At 33.7% G+C, this 20,403-nt stretch overlaps 1 protein-coding gene across 1 annotated transcript; it reads right to left on the bottom strand.

Moving 5' to 3' along the window:
* Positions 1–2,931: 2,931 nt before the first annotated feature.
* On the bottom strand, positions 2,932–12,064 carry LOC143068725 (galactose mutarotase-like). The gene is made up of 9 exons (XM_076242989.1): positions 11,850–12,064; positions 11,330–11,393; positions 8,711–8,841; positions 7,992–8,146; positions 6,671–6,880; positions 5,802–5,883; positions 4,922–5,066; positions 3,970–4,138; positions 2,932–3,237 (listed from the first exon to the last, which is right to left on the bottom strand). The coding sequence occupies exons 1-9, from the start codon at positions 11,965–11,967 to the stop codon at positions 3,160–3,162; spliced, it is 1,152 nt and encodes a 383-aa protein (XP_076099104.1). The 5' UTR covers positions 11,968–12,064; the 3' UTR covers positions 2,932–3,159.
* Positions 12,065–20,403: the final 8,339 nt, after the last annotated feature.

Raw genomic sequence — 20,403 nt, 5'->3', positions numbered from 1 at the left:
TGTACTCTCAAGTGATATACTCACACCTTTATTCATGCTGATTAATCGTGTACTGTAGAATAATATTATATTTATGTCTCTATTCATGCTTACTATGTAGTTGGGGCGGTAGAATGATCTCAGTTTTCTGTCAGATCTTTAATACTGCTGATCAATATTAAAATTAAAGGATGTGGTATTATTATTCATGAGACAATTATACACCAGATTTAAAATGAAGAAGATATAACAATTATAGGTCGGCGTACAGTCAGTTTATCTGAAATGATTTATTCATGTCTTTTTAAAAGTGATTCAGATATGAGATATTCAGTTAGAGAGGCTCGGGGATTTAGATTGTTATTATTTGATCTATATTGTAAAAGATTGGTTTTCTCAACGTCCAGTGGGAAATATGTCATGCATTTTGATCTCATGCATATTTGCTGTACTCCGGTCAATCCTTAAGGTATACGATAAAATTGAGAATGGAAATGGGGAATGTGCCAAAGAGACAACAACCCGACCATAGAGCAGACAACAGCAGAAGGTCACCAATAGGTCTTCAATGCAACGAGAAATTCTCGCACCCGGAGGCGTCCTTCAGCTGACCCCTAAACAAATATATACTGGTTTAGTGATAATGAGGTTTCTACGTATACAATAGAAGTATTAATTTTCTTAATCTTATTTTTAATCATAGGTAAGCAAAATCATTTTGGTTTGTTTGTGAAAAACGTTCTTCTTGGGCTTCTTACTCAGTTTTTAGTTTTCTAAATTGTGTGTTGTGTACTCAGGCTGTTGTTTGTCTTTTGATCATTTTTCAAGTCGTTTTTTTGCCATGTAGCATTGTCAGTTGTGTACTCAGGCTGTCGTTTGTCTTTTGATTATTTTTCAAGTCGTTTTTGCCATATAGCATTGTCAGTTTCAGTTTGAAAAAAACAACTTTGAATATCCCTTTGGTATCTTTCGCCTCTTCTTCATTTTGCATCTTGTTATTGACACTGAAACTTAAACTTCATTTTATTATTCCAGTAATCAATTTAAGTTTTACGTTTTTCTCTGAAATAGTCCTAATCCGAAGTAGGTATTCATGATAGGCCAATGATAGTTGGTGTTTTTGTTGTTGAAAGGAGTGTGAAAACATAATATACTGTATAGACTATAATACAATTCATCTAGTACATGTAAATTCAGAATCGAATATTAACAATTAGTAATAAATGTAATAATTTATACAATTGTATTAACAACTACAAACTAGAACGATATTGATGCATGTGACTGCATTGTAAGTAACAGCTGATCTATACATAGCATGTCAACATGGCTGGCCATGCACAGAGTTACAACCCTAGATGAAATCAAACAGCATCAACCGAATAATGAAAGCTATGTTTTACATAGGCTATTTAACCAAGGTGTCTAGGGTGCTGGGAACAATGCAAGTGGGGTTGTCATAGTGTCACAGAAGCCTGGTTTCTAATCTAGAGACAAAAATGTGCTACCGCCAATATGCATATCCTATATTCTTAGGTTTTGTTAAGACTTCGGTTTCTTATAAAATATGTATATTCGGTCGACACTATTTAATTCCTGTATATTAATTATTCCCTTGAGTAGCCTTAAATGTCCGAATAAAATATGCTGCATGATCATGCCTTACGTTTTAGGCTCCAGTGCAATGTATTTGTGCATTAAATACGTTGAGCTGTAGCAGCTAACCCTTTTGAGCACTCGAGATCACCTCCGGGTTTTTTAGTGAAGTTCGTGATGCTCTGTCTTTAGTTTTCTTAGTTGAGTTTTGTAAACTTTTGTTTCTGTGTCTTTTGGTCGTATTTTGTTTTTTATATAGCGGTGTCAGCTTTCTGGCTTCTCAGTTAGTACGTCCCTTTGTTATCTTACGCCCCTCTTTCAAACTAGGTATGATTATTTCTAATTATATTTGACAGTCTACAGTGTTAAGAATGAAGACATGTTTGGTTTTGGAAAGTAGCCTTGTCCTCTTTTTTGCTTTCCAGTGCATGGGATGGATAAATTGCTTAAGAAAAATTGCAAATAGCTGGTCAACAATATATTTAGTCAAATCCCTTATCCTGATTACATAAGTATTATATTGGTTACTAGTAACATAATATCAGTGCAATTTTTGTAGTTACTAAACTTTAAAAAATAGTTTGTCAGACACATCATCATGCTAAGGGTCCGCAGCCTGCATGTAGTAAATATCATATATTTTTATTGTTATGTATTATCGTATTGAAACCGTTTTCTTTATCATTTTTTTTTCAACTTATTTTGCACTTTTGGTCAATATTTCTCTATTCTGTAAACCTCATGTAGACCCTCATCCATGGTCATTTGCATTCTTTTATACTGGTCAGCACTTTTTTTTATCGATTTATTTATTCATGCTCATTTAGCCATAACATACGCAATGAACCTGTTTCCTCATTTTCTTGTTTTTGTTCTCTAGAGAGACGACTTAACAAAGTTAAAGGACATCAGACAAAGGAGCCAACTGCCAAAGAAATGCTTTCAGCTCTCGAAAAAACGAAAGAAGGCCAAATGCATCAGTTATTGGAAAGAAATACTCAACATTCATCTTCACAAGATCCATGTTTAGATGGTGCAGTGGTAAATAAAGCGCATACTGGAAAACAACAGAACTTAGAAGAAATAGTAGCTCTTATTTATCAAGATGCTTTATCGAAAGACAAAGAAGACACCGAAACAGACAAAGGATGATACTTTGGCCTTCGTGTATTTTTTCAATGGTTCATTTTAGGATAAATATGATAAATGATTATGTATAAACGTGACAAGGTAGAAATGTGAACTTCATGTCGGAAGGTCAATAAAATTGTAAAAAAAGTGTTGTTTTTTTTACTTGACAGTGTCGTTTACATCATCATTTTATCGGATCCCACAAAGCTTAATATTTAAAAGAAATATCAAAAGAATTTTATTCATACAAATTGTTACACATTTTCATTAAAACCCACACTTTTAGTATAAGTAAAGTCATATAACCCAACAAATAGACTGCATAGTAAATCTCCATCTTTTTTTAAAGCATTCAATAACATGTTTAAGCTATCATTTCTGGGTCTGACAGCTACTGAGTCGTAATGCTCAAAACATTTGTGTCATTTTCTGTTATTATTTCATCTATACTCCTCATACTAATCCAAACTTATATGATGTTGTCTGTAAATAGGTTTCTCCTGGTGATAGCACTGTTGATGGGAAATTTTTCTGTAAGAAAAAAAAAATGAATTTTGATCACAATGTTAATAAATGGCTGGCGATAATAAAATGAAAATCAAAACTAATAAGAGAGACCACAAAAAAATGTAAAGATACACATCTGTCTACTTAACACTACATAGAAAAATAAACACTGAGCAATGCCAACCCAAACAAAAACCCCAGGGTGATTTCGTGCAGGTGCTCTAGACTGGTGGGTTATACGCAGAACATTATACACCTGTCTTGTTGCTCGGGTAGTAAGTTTTTTTTCTCTGCTCCTTTCTGTTAAATATTCAATTATAAAAATCACTTTTCTATTTTATTTATCAATCTGTTTATCTGGTTATGTATGATTGTACTGCACTGTTTAGGGCACCACGATGGGAAATTATAAAATATACATATGTCTATGATAAGTACAAATTCGATGAAGATTTCAATCAGTGATTTCCAAATCGAAGTGAATAGGAAGGGATTGTAATTACGATTCGTGGATACGTTTCAATAAATTATAGATAATTAATTTGACAAATTATAACTGACAGAAACAGTGCAGTGCTCTGTTGTCATTAATTGAACTTTTTTTGCATAATGCGAAGACACCAGAGACCACGTGGTGGACAGAATTAGGTGACCTTAAGTGAGCATCTTAAGGTCACGACATTTGCCTTGTAATGAGAGACTCATACCATATAAGTATAATTATAGTCAATATAACACTTCTAGGCTCGTACTTACATTATTTGGACTATCTGGATAATGTTGTGCTTCTAATGCAAACCCGTTATATTTATGATAATGTCCACCTCCTTTACCGGGTTCATCTAAATAAAACCCAGTGTAGAACTGCATACCGGGCTCAGTACTGTATACTTCTAATTTCCTACCACTAACCTCCTCATAAACTCTGCAAAAAAGTCATTACCCTTCAGTGATACGTGTTTGGTGGCATCATTTTGATATATTTTAATTCTTAAAAAAACAAGTGTCCTGATTTGGCCCTGCAACCCACATAATCCTTTGGAATGCATATGAAAGATTACTCATCTTACAAAGAATTTTGAAGTTGCTTCATAACTCGAGTCATCTAAAGACAAAAATATGTTATTTGAATTTAATGATGCTATAAGGCGGAAACATCTTACAGACAAAAAATATGTTGTTTGAATTTAATGATGCTACTAACATTGAAACATCTTTGTTAACACTTATGGACAGATATTTCATTCCAATCAACTAATATTGTCTATGGTATCGCTTTGCTTCTCAATTTTCATCAGAAGACGTTATTCTCTTCTTATTTACAGTTCAAAATTTCACTAAATTTCAAATCCAGAAAGCTAAAGGTCGACTGGGTTTTTCTCAATTTTCATCAGAAGACGTTATTCTCTTCTTATTTACAGTTCAAAATTTCACTAAATTTCAAATCCAGAAAGCTAAAGGTCGACTGGGTTTTTTTGTGTACCAATAAAAGTTTGACCTGTAATCATAAACACAATAGTGGATTTAGAGGTCAAGGAGTCTTGTCCCTATATGAAGAAGCAAACATATATGTATGGTTGATGCAAGTAGCAAAGGAATTACGAATACAAATCGTATTCCAATATGAAAAAGCTAACACACTCCTTTTCAATGGTCTTGATTCGACGATGTAAGATATCTTGATGATCATAGTTAAATGCTAGTTTACCTTGCTCTGAGTTTCTTCCAGCCAGCATCATTAAAACAATAGCAATGATCATATCCTACATTGCCTGGCACATCATTAATCACTGTTTCTAACTTTATGGGAGTTCTGAGGTCCATTTTAGTTCCCTCTACTGTTTCAGGATCGCCTTTGAAAAGATAAATAAAAGCTATGATCGTTCAACATCTTATTTGTTGGTCACACCTGGGAACAGTAAATTTTCAAGTGTTCCTGGTCAGACTTGTCTATCTGACGAGCATCTCATTTATAAATATATATAGATTCTGCAAAACTACTTTATTAGTGTTTGTATAATACATTTAAAATTTAAAAAAAAATATGGAAAGTGGATGAATATTATATTAAAGTTAACATTATAAAGTGATCTTCTTTCTCTAATGAATATTATATTAAAGTTAACATTATAAAGTGATCTTCTTTCTCTAATGAAAATAGGAGAAGTTCCATATGGATATGGCGAGAAATTGGAAGATACAACTTTGAGTAATGTGGTTTCTATCAAAATTTATGAAACTGATCAGAACCAGTTTGAATGCCCATCATAATTAGAGAAAAGGAGGGTGTTTGGTAGGCGACAATAAACATAAGCAGTAACTGCTCATCCAATGTTAAATCATGAAACTACGCCGATGTTTCGGAGGTTTTTGGATTTGCATTAACTATTGGACTGCATGTCACCAACAGTTAATTCTGTCAATATCAAAGATATTATAGAATCTGACATCTTTAATAATCAATGTACATACTTCTCAAGGGAGAAAAGGTAACTTTATAATTCCTTCCATTACAATATACAGATGCACACTTTTGGGACATAAAAGGGATAGGGGAGGGGATAAGTAAAATCATTTTATGTCTGAACCTGTTGGAATAGAAACATCGTTTACGGGAAGGTATCTGTCGGCATTCAGTTCTACAGTATGTTTCAAAATATCACCAGTTCCCTGAAAAAAATTAAAAAAATAAAAATTACTTATTACACATAACTGTAAAAAAAATCAATTCTAAGCTATAGCTATATACAATGTAGTATATACCATTTCGTATTATTAGTATGAAAACATACACCGTCTTTTGAACAGAAAATTGGTCTGGTCAATTTTGGGGAGGATGGCAAACTTCAGTTCACTAGAATGTGTGGTTCTCTAGCTTAAATAAAACAGTTAATTTGAATTTAAAATTCACAATTCAGGAATAGAAAATGGACAACTTGTTAACTATCCTTCTGTTTGCTTGTTCTATATTCCTGAGGCTGTTGAAGCCAATCATGTCTCTTATAATGCAAGTTTGATATCTGTGTGTATCAATCTTTTAACACACTCTCTTGGTCATTATCATATAAAGATATTATTTGCAGCATGGTAAGTGACCAGCTTTTGCTTGCTTATGTATTATCAACTAAACATAACATTCAAATTGCTGTTTAATGGGTTTGTCACCAATTACTTTTATTATCACTCTCCCTTGCTAGAAAGCCTTTAATCTTTTATTTACAGGGTGGTGCCACATGTGAAGCATGATGTGCTTACTAAGCACACTAAATAACTCCCAAGTGTTCAAGTATTTCAGTGGCGGATTCAGAACTTTTCCTAAGGGGCCCGCTGACTGACCTATATAGGGGGGGGGGGCTACAGTCATGCTTCAATGATTCCCTATAAAATCAATCAATTTAAATAATCAATAATTGATTATCCCTTTGGTATTTTTCGCTTCTCTTTTACAAACACTTACCTGACCTGCCAAGTTGAAGTATGCGTGATTAGTAAGATTTATGACAGTTTTCTTTGTGGTGTTAGCGGTATAATGGATGACAAGTTCGTTGTCTTCCGTCAGCATGTAGGTAACAACGACTGTCACTTCTCCAGGATAACCCTCCTCCATCTCAGCACTGACATACTTCAAGGCTAAGATATCATCATCTTCTGAAGCCTCCCATACTTTCTGAAACACATTTACATAGTTACAAGGTTTTTCTTTTATTTCATTTTAAAGTGGAACCAGACAGTGCAATAACAATTTCTGAAATAGAAGTTACAGCCGATTTCATTGAGTGTGTAGGCAAAGGGAATATCTTTGGTTAGCTTGCTTGTTAGCTGAACCGTGAAGTCATTATTAGTTCAGGTATACTACCCATCTTTCAAAGTAGCCTAGTCCAACAGACACATAGACTGGTTATCTGCCGGACTAGTCTGCTCTTATAGGAGGGTAGTTTACTTAACAAAATAATGACTTCACGGTTCAGCTAGCAAGCAAGCTAACCAAATATGTTATTTTTGCCTACACACTCTATGCAATCGGCTGTATAAAAAACTGGCTTTAGATTCTATTCTTCGTCATTCCTATGACAAGTTGGTAACGTGGAGATAGAATAGTACAATACATAAAAAAACAAGAATGTTTCCATAGTATACGGATGCCCCAATCGCACTATCATTCTCGATGGTCAGTGGACTGTGGGGTTGGGGTCAAAACTCTAATTTGGCATTAAAATTAGAGAGATCATATCTTAGGGAACATGTGTACTAAGTTTCAAGTTGATTGTACTGCAACTTTATAAAAACTACCTTGACCAAAAACTTCAACATGAAGCGAGACGAACGGACGAACGGACGCACAGACCAGAAACCACAATATCCATAAAGTAGGCATAACAATCTGTTAATACATTCATCTATAGATGAAATCAGATCACTCCCTTGAAGATCAGAGAGAGATGTCCATTCATGTTAAAAATAGGATGGATGTGATAACATTCAAACCCTTGAAATCTTAAAAAAAAAAGCTCAATGCCATCGATAATATAAATGAAAAGTAAAACAACCTTATAATAATTCCAAATCAATTGCATGTTTATCGTTGAAGTTATTTTAGTTTACTGGCCTATAGCTTTGTTGTCTTTTTTGTGTGTTAACTTTTTGTTTTTCGGTCATGTTGTTAGTTTTTTTATATATATTTTTTTGATTGTTGTTGCCAAGTGTCTCATATAAACTTGGCGACTTGACCAAAGATATATTTTTAATGCAATTTATCATTTTATTTCAATTGTTCATACCTTATCAAATCCAAACTTTCCACCATGTAGAGCGTTTGGACCATTATTTACTTCTAACGTGTAGTTCTTTCCATCCAGCTCAAATGTACCATTAGCTATTCTGTTGGCATATCGTCCAATGATAGCACCAAAATATGGACCAGATTGTGTGTACCCTAAACAACAGAATAATAAGTTTAAATTTAAACGATTTTAGTTCTCTACGTAGGACATGCACTTCAAAGTGAGCACGAAAATCAAAAGCAAGATTAACTTAATGGTTCAATTCATTGTTCGATGTTTCATATCAGCCCGCTAAGCACCAATTCGAAAAATATGGAATTTACGTTAATTTAATGCTATTATCATACAGTAAAAATCATATGTTATTTAGTCTCTCTCATATGTTATTTAGTCTAAGTATATGATAATATACAGTGTATCTACATATTGTTGAAATATCGCCATTTTCAAAGTAATAAGCTTTGTTAATATTTGGAGAAGATAATTATGGTTGCGATAAGAATAGCAATAGCAAGTGACTACCGCAATGGAAGATATACACTTCTCTAAAGGACCTACTTTACCTATCATTTTTCACGTTATTTTCATTTATAACATGCAACACATCTGTATGTATGGCTTCTCAAGATATTCATTTTTAACTGACCAACTCAGCATGAAATGCATGTCATCGGCCTTTATAAAAAAGTGCAAAAAGTCTGATAAAGTAAACTTACTATCTAAACTATCGTATCCTAAAGTTATGTCTGCTATTTTTCCATTTTTGTCGGGAACAAAAATATTGGTAATTATTCCTCCAAAGTTAATGATCTGTACTTTTACGTTATTCTTGTTTTGTAGTGTATATCTAAAACAGAAAAAAAAACATACATCATCTGCACCAAGGACGTATATTATATGTTAGTTATATGTCCTTGTTTTCACTTACAGATGACAGATACATATAATTGCATTACATAAAATTGAGAATGGAAATGGGGAATGTGTCAAAGAGACAACAACCCGACCAAATAAAAAACAACAGCAGAGGGTCACCAACAGGTCTTCAATGTAGCGAGAAATTCCCGCACCCGGAGGCGTCCTTCAGCTGGCCCCTAAACAAATATATACTAGTCCAGTGATAATGAACGCCATACTAATTTCCATTCTAATTTCCACTAATGTATATGTATCTGATGATATGCATTATTAAAGATTGAGTTTTCTTGCTCAGCTTGTGGCGTTGCTACATGTGCATGATATTTTAGATGACCCAGTTATTTAATAAAAATGTATAGTTTTTAGTTCACACTGTAATAATTCCTTCCTAAGGGAGCTACCATTTGATTTTTATGGGGGGGCTAGGATGAAAAATTTTGTCCTGCATTTTTTTTTAGTTGTAATCTCTGTCCTGCCTTTTTATTTTTCACTCTATTTGGTCCTGCTTTTTTTTTTTTAGTTTATCCTGACTTTTTTTTACATAAATTGTAATCCTGACTTTTTTTTTTGCAAGTGTCTCATCCTGCCTTTTTTTTTACTCAAAACTCCTGTCCTGCCTATTTTTTTCAAATTTCATCCCAGCCCCAAGAGTATTTCTTGCGGTGTGAGTCCCATGTGTAATAATTTACTTATAAGGCTCGAATGTTTTACTACGTCAAAGGCCGACTTAGCATCTAGCATAACAAATATTGTTTCTTTTTTTCAGATCTTTGTTCTCTCGTTGAAATTCCTCCATAATTAATGAGCAATATAAAGGAGATGCATTCTTGGTAAAGCCTCGCTGGAGTGGATTTTGTATACATATAATTTTGGGATTGATGCGAAATTTAAGTACTGTTTCTATGATCTTTGATAGAGTTGGAGTTATTGTGATGCCTCTATAGTTTTTTGCGTCATTCTTGTTGCCTTTATTTTTGAAGACTGGTGTTAATATTCCAAATTTGATAACATCGGGTGTAAAGCAGAATTCAAAAGAACTGTTTAGTAGAGTTTGTAAATATGAGGCAATTATTTCTCCACCATGAATTAAATTTTCAGCAGTGACTCCATAGGTATCTGGGGATTTGTTTCGATTAAGACTTTTAATGGCATTCATGATCTCTTGCTTCTCTACTGGAATATGCCTGAAGTCATGTTTGCATATATCTATGATAGTAGCATATTCATTGTCTACCTGCTCAATATATGCTTGGTCGAATTGACTGTTATCACTTTGTTTAGCAATATTTGCAAAGTGTTCTCTAAAGCCCTCCAATATTCCCCCTTCTGTATTGTATTTTTGTCCGTTTACATTCAGCTCATCAATATGCATTCCAAATCTTCCTCTTTGACGTCGCATAAGGGAGCTACCATTTGATTTTTATGGGGGGGGGGGGGGGGGGGGCTAGGATGAAAAATTTTGTCCTGCTTTTTTTTTAGTTGTAATCTCTGTCCTGCCTTTTTATTTTTCACTCTATTCGGTCCTGCCTTTTTTTTATTAGTTTATCCTGACTTTTTTTACCTAAATTGTCATCCTGCCTTTTTTTTTTGCAAAGTGTCTCATCCTGCCTTTTTTTTTTTAACTCAAAACTCCTGTCCTGCCTATTTTTTTCAAATTTCATCCTAGCCCCCCCATAAAAATCAAATGGTAGCTCCCTAATTCGTACTATATATCATTTGAAATTCATTCCCGTTGACTAGCATTACATGACCTTCTTATTCGATTCATCGTTGCTTTGTTTTCGTATCAAATATGGATAACACGTTTGCTACTGGACGATACATGTTTAAGCAAACAACAATCAATCAATCCGAATTAACACGGTGATTGTCCCCCCCCCCCACTAGATCATAGCATACCATAATTGTCCATGATTATTTATAAATGGTTGCTTTATGACTTTTTGGACTGACACTGGAAACTAGGATCAATTGGATAGGGACAGAAAATCAATCATTCCAACAGGAGAATTGTTGCAAGGTGGACGGTTTTTAACTTTCCGAGAGACTGCAGTGATTTCTTAACACCAGTATTCGGATTCAGCCGCTCCCCATTCTGACTGACGTGGCCGTGTACTTATACATCCCTTACAATCAAACTTGCGACTCACCGTTTGACACTGATTTTACTCTAGGGTTTCCAGTCGAAAGAAGACCCAAAATGCCCATATTTCTATTCCCCAGTCACCTTAGGGTTCTAATCATTAGAACATGTAGAAGTTAAAGCCTTTATGTATAAGTTAACTGATATACCGCCCCTTTTCTTTGACTGACACATGAGACTAGCAGCTGCAAATTATTTGTCTTATAAGCACCAATTCAAGAGTCAAACTACGCTACAGTGGTTGACCTAAATTTTATGAAATAAAGTAACTTACTGGAAAACCTGTTCTCCTTTATACTCTCCATATTCTTCTTTTAAGATCGAAGACATTTCACTTTCTGTAAAAAGCCAATACAAGGTGTCACTCACTGTATATACACATACAACACTTGTTTTATTTACTATATGTTTGCAGTATGAAATCATACACTGAATAACAATTATGACGACCTCGTACTATTAGCAAATTATAGTACACAAAACTTGAAGATTTTTTTTAAATGATAAATAGAGAATTTGTACTTTTGTTAAGCAGTGACCTTTCACGAGACTGTGAAATTACTATCATTACTTTAAATTTGGATTCAGATGAGTGATTGATCTAAACAAGTATAGATATCAAATGGAGCAATTAAGCTTCGTGTTCAATTGTTTTCTCAGAATTATAAGTTTGCATGAATTCTAACGGAATGCATAACATCTGTCTTGTCTTACTGTAGAATAGAAGTGACCTTGTTATCTAAGAATATGTATCTATAAAAAGATTTGTAAATAATAACACAAGCTTTACTTACCTGGACAGTTAGTCCCCCTGGCGGCAAGGTATATAACTACAGCAAGTAATGCAATAATGACTACTGTCACAAAACATAAAACCATACATATATTCCGACGGTTGTCTTTTCGAGCCATTATAATCTATATATTAAATATTTTTCTAGCGTGCTTCAAAATTCACTTAAAAGTATAAATACGGCGGTTTTAAAGTCGAGTTAGTCAACCATAAACTTAATTCAGGCGTCTATTATAAAGAACACAATGAATATCGGACACTGCCTCCAAGTTGTAAAATTTATACACCCTATTATTAGTAAAGATTAATTCAGTATGCAGTATCACAAATATGTAAGAGTTATAAAAATTTGATTAGCATAAGCAAGTACAAGCTGTTTATGGCCCAACTTGATATGTAATCTAGATATCCAGTTCAAAAAGTATTAGTTATCTAGTTCAAAAAGTATTTTCAATTTATCAAGTTCTGTTTACTCTCCTGACATACATGAAAACGGTATGTGAAGATTAAACGTGCAATTTTGTTATTTTTGTTTTACATCCTTTACACTGAAGTTGTGTAACTGTTGCTTTTAAACTTTTTCGGTTTCACTCTACTGTCTAACATGTCTAATAAACGAAAAGAAACCAATCGGTTAATTCGATGTAAAAAAATCATAAACATAATAGTGCCAGTAATATCGGTCTACCTTTTGAAATCCTAGTAAGCAGTTACGTGTTTATCTGAAATAATTTTATTGAATTTTGCTCTTCATCAGGCGATTTTATTCTTCTAAACACAGCTTGATTAGCAGGGGGTGGCGGAGGGCTGGGAGATAATAGGTCGCATGTAGATGGACTGAATGTCTTGCGAGTAAATAATGAATTTATTACAGTAATTACGTTTCAGAGCTAATTTTGTCATTTTTTTTCTCAAAGTTTTGGATTTCTAAATATTTTGTCGTCCATCTTCGCAGTTATCTGACTAACTTGAACAATATTTCAAATTCTCTTTTTTTACGCTTGAAAGTTGTCTTTCACGGGAAAACATACCGGGCAAAACATACCCGACGCCGACGGTTCTGTCAGCATTCATTGCGGACATGTTTTAGTGATGCCCGCGTCACACTGTCCCGATTTTTATATACGACGGATACCCGAATGCGAAAATTGTAAGTTCGTACGAAGTTGGTCCCGATCTCGTTAAAATACCAAAAAGTGACCGAAGCAAGTACGATGAATAACGAAGTCTATACGATGGTGCCGAAATTATATACGATAGCAAAAGATGGACATACGAAGGTTAACCGAAGACGGGTATTTAAGCTTCATATCTCCGCCGAAGCCTACACGATGGATTACGAAGGCTACACGATGGCGCGATGGCCATACGATGTCTAAAAGACGTCGTGTACAGCTTACCATGCATTTAAATTATATACCGAAGGCATCACGCTTTTTAAATTGTAAGTACATGTATGTACATAATACAAGTGTACAATGTACAAACGATCTAAAAATGCGTTCTACCTATTTTGAACTTTTTTATGATACGAACAGAATTTCGAAAACATATCGTTTCTGTACAAGTCTGCCATGTATAGCGGGAAATCGATCTGTTTGTCAAATTCTTATAAAACTTAGTTTATTATCCCCTCGCCTACTACATGTAAGTTGCGTGTAGATAAAACTGTTATGGACACTCTAGAACCAAAATGCTCAAAACTTGGTATGGTGTTACTCGTTAAGAATATATTAAGCGCTATTGACTTTAAAGTTCAAAGGTCAAGGTCACAGTGGCACTTGTAATACAAGGCAATATCACCCTTGTGTACACTCTAAAACCAATATGCTTCAAAAAAGATTTTAACCACATTTGGTATATTGTTCCTCCTTGTAATGATCTGACATTTTTTTCGTTCAAGGCCAAAGGTCAAGGTCATGCAGATGGACTTGTTTTTTTCTCCTTGAACAACACAATATTGAATATTTAGGGAATATCAACCCCAGATTTTTCTCCTTGAAATAGCATAATACACAGGAAATCGGTTGCTCATTTTTTACCTGCTGGTTCTAAAGACAATATTAAAGGTACTTCCAGTTACTGAATGTTTTGGTTAATTTCTAAAAAAAATAGTTTATGTATCAAATATGCATATTCAATTTACCATTTTCTGCATGTGTCATATACAAATAAAGTGTCCATATTTGTCCCCAATATGTTACATACGAGGGGATGCCACGCTCGGCATTGCCTTGTTTGAACTGTAAAATGTGTGCACTAGTCTGAATAATTACCCATAATTATGCCCATGTTTACTGATCTATCTTAAAGGTAAAGTAATGGGTTCGTTGATCCCTTTTATTCAAAAAGAGCTCTTTCCAGGAGAATATCATAATAATATAGACAAAAGGAAGGATGTGGGGAAAGCAACAAATGCGTCAAAATATGACATATAGAAAACAAAATGGTTATGGAGTAAACATTCGTGTGACAACAACTAAGACGATACATAAAAAACCAGAATAATGAAGAAAAAGTTGGTTTCCCTATATACGTGTACCTGCAGTGTTGGTGTACGAGGCGCGGTTATGATTCATTATGTTACTTGATATGAAAAATTGACAAAAAATAATATTTTACTTGTAAAAGTAAATCCTGAGCCTGTAATAGCTGCTCTTCTTGTTCCATTTGAATTAATAGAAACAACGCTGTCGCCTTTCTTGTTCTCATAGAATCATATGATATGAGCTCCATGTTTTGTGAACGTCTTCCTTAACTGTCGTATTAGACTGACCAGTGCATATCGCGCATGGCACTTTAAATGTATTTTATCGCGAAAATTAACTTACATTTAGCTGGATTTATTGCCGTCGTAGTTCCATCTTGTCGCCTTCGTACTTTTATTCGATGGCAACACGACGAGATTACGCGGTCTTCACGATGTCGTGTTGCCATCGTTAGACCTTCGGGTAGCTTCGTGATTCATTCGTGTAGACATCGTAATGTCAAAACTGCCCGATGGAAACGATGGAAACACGAATGCAATACGATGTTCAAAGATGCATTTCCGGTGACATTACGATGGTGAGGATGGTGATACGAACTCAATACGAACCCTCAACATCGGACGCACCTTCGGGGATTTTTTAACATGTTAAAAAATTTAGAACCCTTCCCGAAGTTGTCCCCGAAGTCAAGAAAAAGTGGCCGATGGTTCTACGATGGGTAAAGATGGCACTACGAATAGCCCGATCTGGATACGATCAGTCCCGATTTTGAAAATTTCCATAATCGTGTTGCCATCGGCGTAAAAATCGGGACAGTGTGACGCGGGCATGAAGGAATTTTGTTGAATTTTGCACTGCAATAAACTCCCATAAGATTCAAAGATTTTTATGCAATAACCATAAACTATCTTTTTGGTATAGACTTTCACGGTTGGAAACAAAATTAATGTTTCGAGGATTATCTTATTTCATGTCTTTGTCATTTACTCCTATCAAAGCAAACAAAGGTTAGTCGCTAAGAACTTGCATATCGTCATGGTTTTCCACCAACACATACATTTTGCCATATACATCATGAACATGAACGTCATTCTCTATTCGTCTAGACAGAAGGGTGATTTTTGGTAGGACGCGAATATTAAGTAATATGCAATATTATTTGTCAGACAAGTGGAGATCTTTCCCGAATGAAACCTCCCGAATCAGTAAGAGTTTTTGTGTATATGCCACATAAATCTAAAGCATGACATAACCAAACGGATGAAAACATGTGACCTGCTGAACTCCTGTAAAGAGTCTTTGCCTTGGGAGTTTAAACCTTAGTTCCGTAATACTTTATATACAGACAATTTAACGGAAAAGTTTGTTCTTAATCATGTCAATCCTGTGGCAGACTACTGAGCAACTGAAACCTCGGGGACTGAGCGGTATCGACCCACTGCTGTAAAAAAAAAAAAACAACAACAAAAAACCAAAGCTTTATAAAATGCATATATATAGGTTTGAAGGGTTTTCTGGGTTTACCTGCATCAGGAATTCGAATGTTCAAATCCGAATATTTGAAAGCCAGGGATGTATATGAATCGAAACAGTTGAAGAGCTTTATGACTAAAAAGTAAAAAGACAATTTCAGAAGGGATTGTTATAAATCATGTCAGTGTCGAATAACTGACTACTGAGCTAATGATAGATTCATGATACATCGGGGACTGATAGTATCGACGGTTATAGAACTTGGATATGAAAACATTGAAAACTTTGTAAATTTTATGCGTCCGAAGTCATTGACTTTTCTGAATCATGATCTACCTTCACCGGGAATTCGAACGCTTAAAGCCGAATATTTGAAATCCAAGGATGTATAAGAACCAAAACTTTTGAAAAGCTATAACGCGAACGTCAGTCTATATTCGTCTAAACTCAAAATGCACGCCGGCTTTAAGTAAGCAGTGCTATTGAAACATAAAAAAAACCCTCAAATGTCTATTTATCAGTTTACGCTTTCCATATTTGGTTAGAAGGGTATAAAACGACATGACTAGATAAGTTTAAAAGCGATGATTTTTTGAACTAGATATATCAAGTTGGGCCACTGATAAACAGCTTATATACTTTCTTATGATTATTAAATGCCTGCAAATAATTCTATAACTATATGTATACATAATGATGATGTATATGGGGGCCTTGATTCCCACTTCTGTTATCCAACTCCCACATCCATATCCTACTACAAATCATGAGTCACTCCCCTTATCCTTCTACTTGCAAGTTACGGGGCCGAATTTTGAATTTTCCTTTGAGTTCGGTATTTTTGTTATTTTACTAAGTTAGATTAGTTTCCCTACCACTTTACTCCATGACGAAATTCCGTCAAATAATTTTCCAACAATTTAACAACAAATATAATTAATGCATGAACAAACATATACATATGAAGTTGATGTAATTGCAGCTGGTGGTTGAATATTACAAACATGATTTGTTAAAATCAATCGGGTCAACGACCAATCCAGTATATATATCATAATCCTTCGTTTTTATATCAATTTCCTATGTGCATACATTTAGAGTAATTAAGAGCTGGTAAACTCAGTGTATATATATGATAAATATTTCCGCTTATGGAATACATTCTTCTGCATTTATTTCCATATTTTTCTAGAAATTCACAATTGCATGATTGTAGTAGAATTGATGTGTGTATACTAAAAAAAAGGTGTTTCGGTTATGGTCATGTAGACCTAGGCTTATCCTAATCAGGTATCCCGAGCCTATATGTTTCCTCCTTTGTAACATATAGAATAGTTCAAATTTGATTTCTCTTATGGGGATACGACACCTGTTTATACATTCGTTTTTTATCTTTTTTCTTCTTTCTATTTTTTTGGTATTGTTTCCTCTTTTTTAGTAATAAGCTCTGCAGTTAGTTTAATGTTCTTTATCTTTTCTTTATTGATTTCGTGTTTAAATATTTTTTCCTTCTTTGAATCAGTTAAATACTCTTTTAGATTATTATGTCTCTTTGTATGTAAAACGTTTTCTCATTGCTTTTAATACTCTATTTCAGATACTAAATATCTTTTTTTGTTATTCTATTTGAGAACAATTTACTTATTAAAGCAGTGTTTGCTATTCTGTTAATAGCAGTCTCTATTTGAGAGATTATTATATGTTCTTTTTGAGAATAACTTGCATTATCAATCCTCAGAGTATCAATCTCTATTTGAGAGATGATTATTACTGTTTTATCAATCTCTATTAGAGAGTTGATTATTGCTGTTTTATCAATCTCTATTTGAGAGATGATTATTACTGTTTTATCAATCTCTATTTGGGAGATGATTATTACTGTTTTATCAATCTCTATTTGAGAGATGATTATTACTGTTTTATCAATCTCTATTTGAGAGATGATTATTACTGTTTTATCAATCCCTATTTGAGAGATGATTATTACTGTTTTATCAATCTCTATTTGAGAGATGATTATTACTGTTTTATCAATCTCTATTTGAGAGATGATTATTACTGTTTTATCAATCTCTATTTGAGAGATGATTATTACTGTTTTATCAGTCTCTATTTGAGAGATGATTATTACTGTTTTATCAATCTCTATTTGAGAGATGATTATTACTGTTTTATCAATATCTATTTGAGAGATGATTATAACTGTTTTATCAATCTCTATTTAAGAGATGATTATTACAGTTTTATCAATCCCTATTTGAGAGATGATTATTACTGTTTTTTTTCACAAAAACAAAAGCAGTCTCTATTTGAGAGATTACTTTATTTTTGCTATTCTATTAACATCTCTTTTATATACAGACATAACAATTTTGCAAAATTTTGTCAAGCCTATAAGTGTATATTTATCGTGATTATTAATGTTACTGTTGCTATAGATATGAACAGGTATAAATTTATCATCTTTCAGCACTAAAAAGTTACAGTTAAATATGTAATGAAACTCATTACCTAGTTGTTCCTTATCACATAGATCAGATTTTTTCAGACCTATCAATAGAAAAAAATCTACCAGCCTCAATTGGAAACTTGTAACTTCCACATCTAAATGTAATAATATTATACATCAGATCAGGTGGGAGAAGAGAGAGAGATACTTCTCAAAACCAAATTCAGTCTAAAAAGTTCTATAATTGATACACTTAGGTGAGTTAAATATTTGTGCTTTCCAATTTTCAACAAATTTTTCATGAAGAAACTGTTTAACTTTGTCTTGACAGAATAACATTTCTTTCCACTGTTTGGTTATTCCACTGAACAATGATTATAATATAAAATAGTGAACCTCATTCAAGTAAAATTTCTTCAGTGATACATGATAACCATTTAGAGTGATGCACATTACCTTCGTCAAGTCTATACAACATATATTTTCTCTTTTTTACCATTTAAAATACGTTGCCAAAAACCAACCATTCTGGCTTTAATGCAAATAGACATTACACGGCCGACACTCGGCTAACCGAGAGTTTGGTCGGTTAATCTATATTGAGTATGCGGCTATATCGGCGGTTGGTCTGTTAATCGGGTTGGCTAAAGTCTGTTAATCAGGTGTTATCGAGAGAATCATTGAAAGTTCAGCATGTTTCATTGTATAACTTTTTAAATATATTTTTATCATAAAAAATATTCATGTCTAACAAAACAATTCAATGTACTGAATTCAGTGGTGTAATTATCAGTTTTCTAGCTTCAATGTACGATCTATAAAATGAAAAGGCGGGTTACTCATCAATAAATTTATACACATTTTACACACACAAACTGTACACAAAATGACACGTTAGTTGAATTTACGTGCATGCAATATTTTGAACATCGAAAAAAGACAGGCATTATGTTTGTTAACCATACTGAAATCATTGTATGAAAAATCTTCACGAAAATCTGTATTTTGGTGACATAAATCAATCTTTATTCAAAACCTGGTCTGTTAATGGGTCGGATGTATAAAACCCGGTCTGTTAATTGGTCTGTTAAGAGTTATGAATGGCAATAAAAGTATAATTTTATTGCTATATGGGGTGTTATCGGATCAAATGGGTAGGCTCAAGACGAGAGGCTAAAATATACGGAAACAACACATGAGCAATGAAACATAAAATATACGGAAACAACACATGAACAATGAACAATTTAAACAATGGAAATTGAAAATTGATAAAAACGGTGTCAAAAAGTGTTATATTATTAAAAGTAATGTTAATTTCATCCAAGAATGGTCGCATATGTCATGTGGATTCTGTTCAATTGTCATGAATGACACCAATTTGTCATCTACATTGGTAACCAGTATATAAATCAGAGATAAACGTCGTAATGTAACTAAACATCAGTAGGTAAAATATATTTGTATGCTAAAATATAAAGAATAGAGAAAGAATAATGAGTAAGATAAATAAAAGGTAAAAGGAAAAAAAGTCACGGAAGAAACGTGACATAACAATTTAAAGAATACAGAAATAAACAACACCCCCAATCCGAACCCTCATGGTATACACGATAATCTGGATGGAATAGCAGAATATAGAATAATATATAAGGACAGTAGAGAGTGATGCATTGCTAAAAAAGAGAGAAAAAATAATAATTGTTTAAGAATACAGACATGAAACACCCCTGGGTGTTGAAACAGTAACGGATTGCGATGCACTCATATTGTTGACAAATGCTAGAAGTTTACATGCGGACAACTGCCGTTCTCCTCTACACTTATGAAGAAAGGAACTAAACGGAATAAAATGTATTAAAACTTAAGATGACCAAATGTAGCTGCATTCGCTCCTTTCCATTTACTTCTTGAGAATGATTTGTAAACAACATATGATTAAGTAATAGAAATAAAGAACCAATTGGATGATGCTTACGAATTAGGGTTTAACGTCCAGTGACAAATATCATGTGCATATGTGAATGACAACACGTTATATGTACCCTGTGTTGTATTAGAAAGACACTTTCAGTCGGATTTGAGAGAACGTGCTACTTTGAACAGACACAAAAATTGAGGCTGATTGAAAACGTTAATAATAA

The sequence above is a fragment of the Mytilus galloprovincialis genome, chromosome 3 (genome assembly GCF_965363235.1).
Source record: "Mytilus galloprovincialis chromosome 3, xbMytGall1.hap1.1, whole genome shotgun sequence".
Classification (NCBI taxonomy): domain Eukaryota; kingdom Metazoa; phylum Mollusca; class Bivalvia; order Mytilida; family Mytilidae; genus Mytilus; species Mytilus galloprovincialis.
Note: the sequence above shows the minus strand (reverse complement) of the source record. Positions and strands in the feature narration are given on the sequence as shown.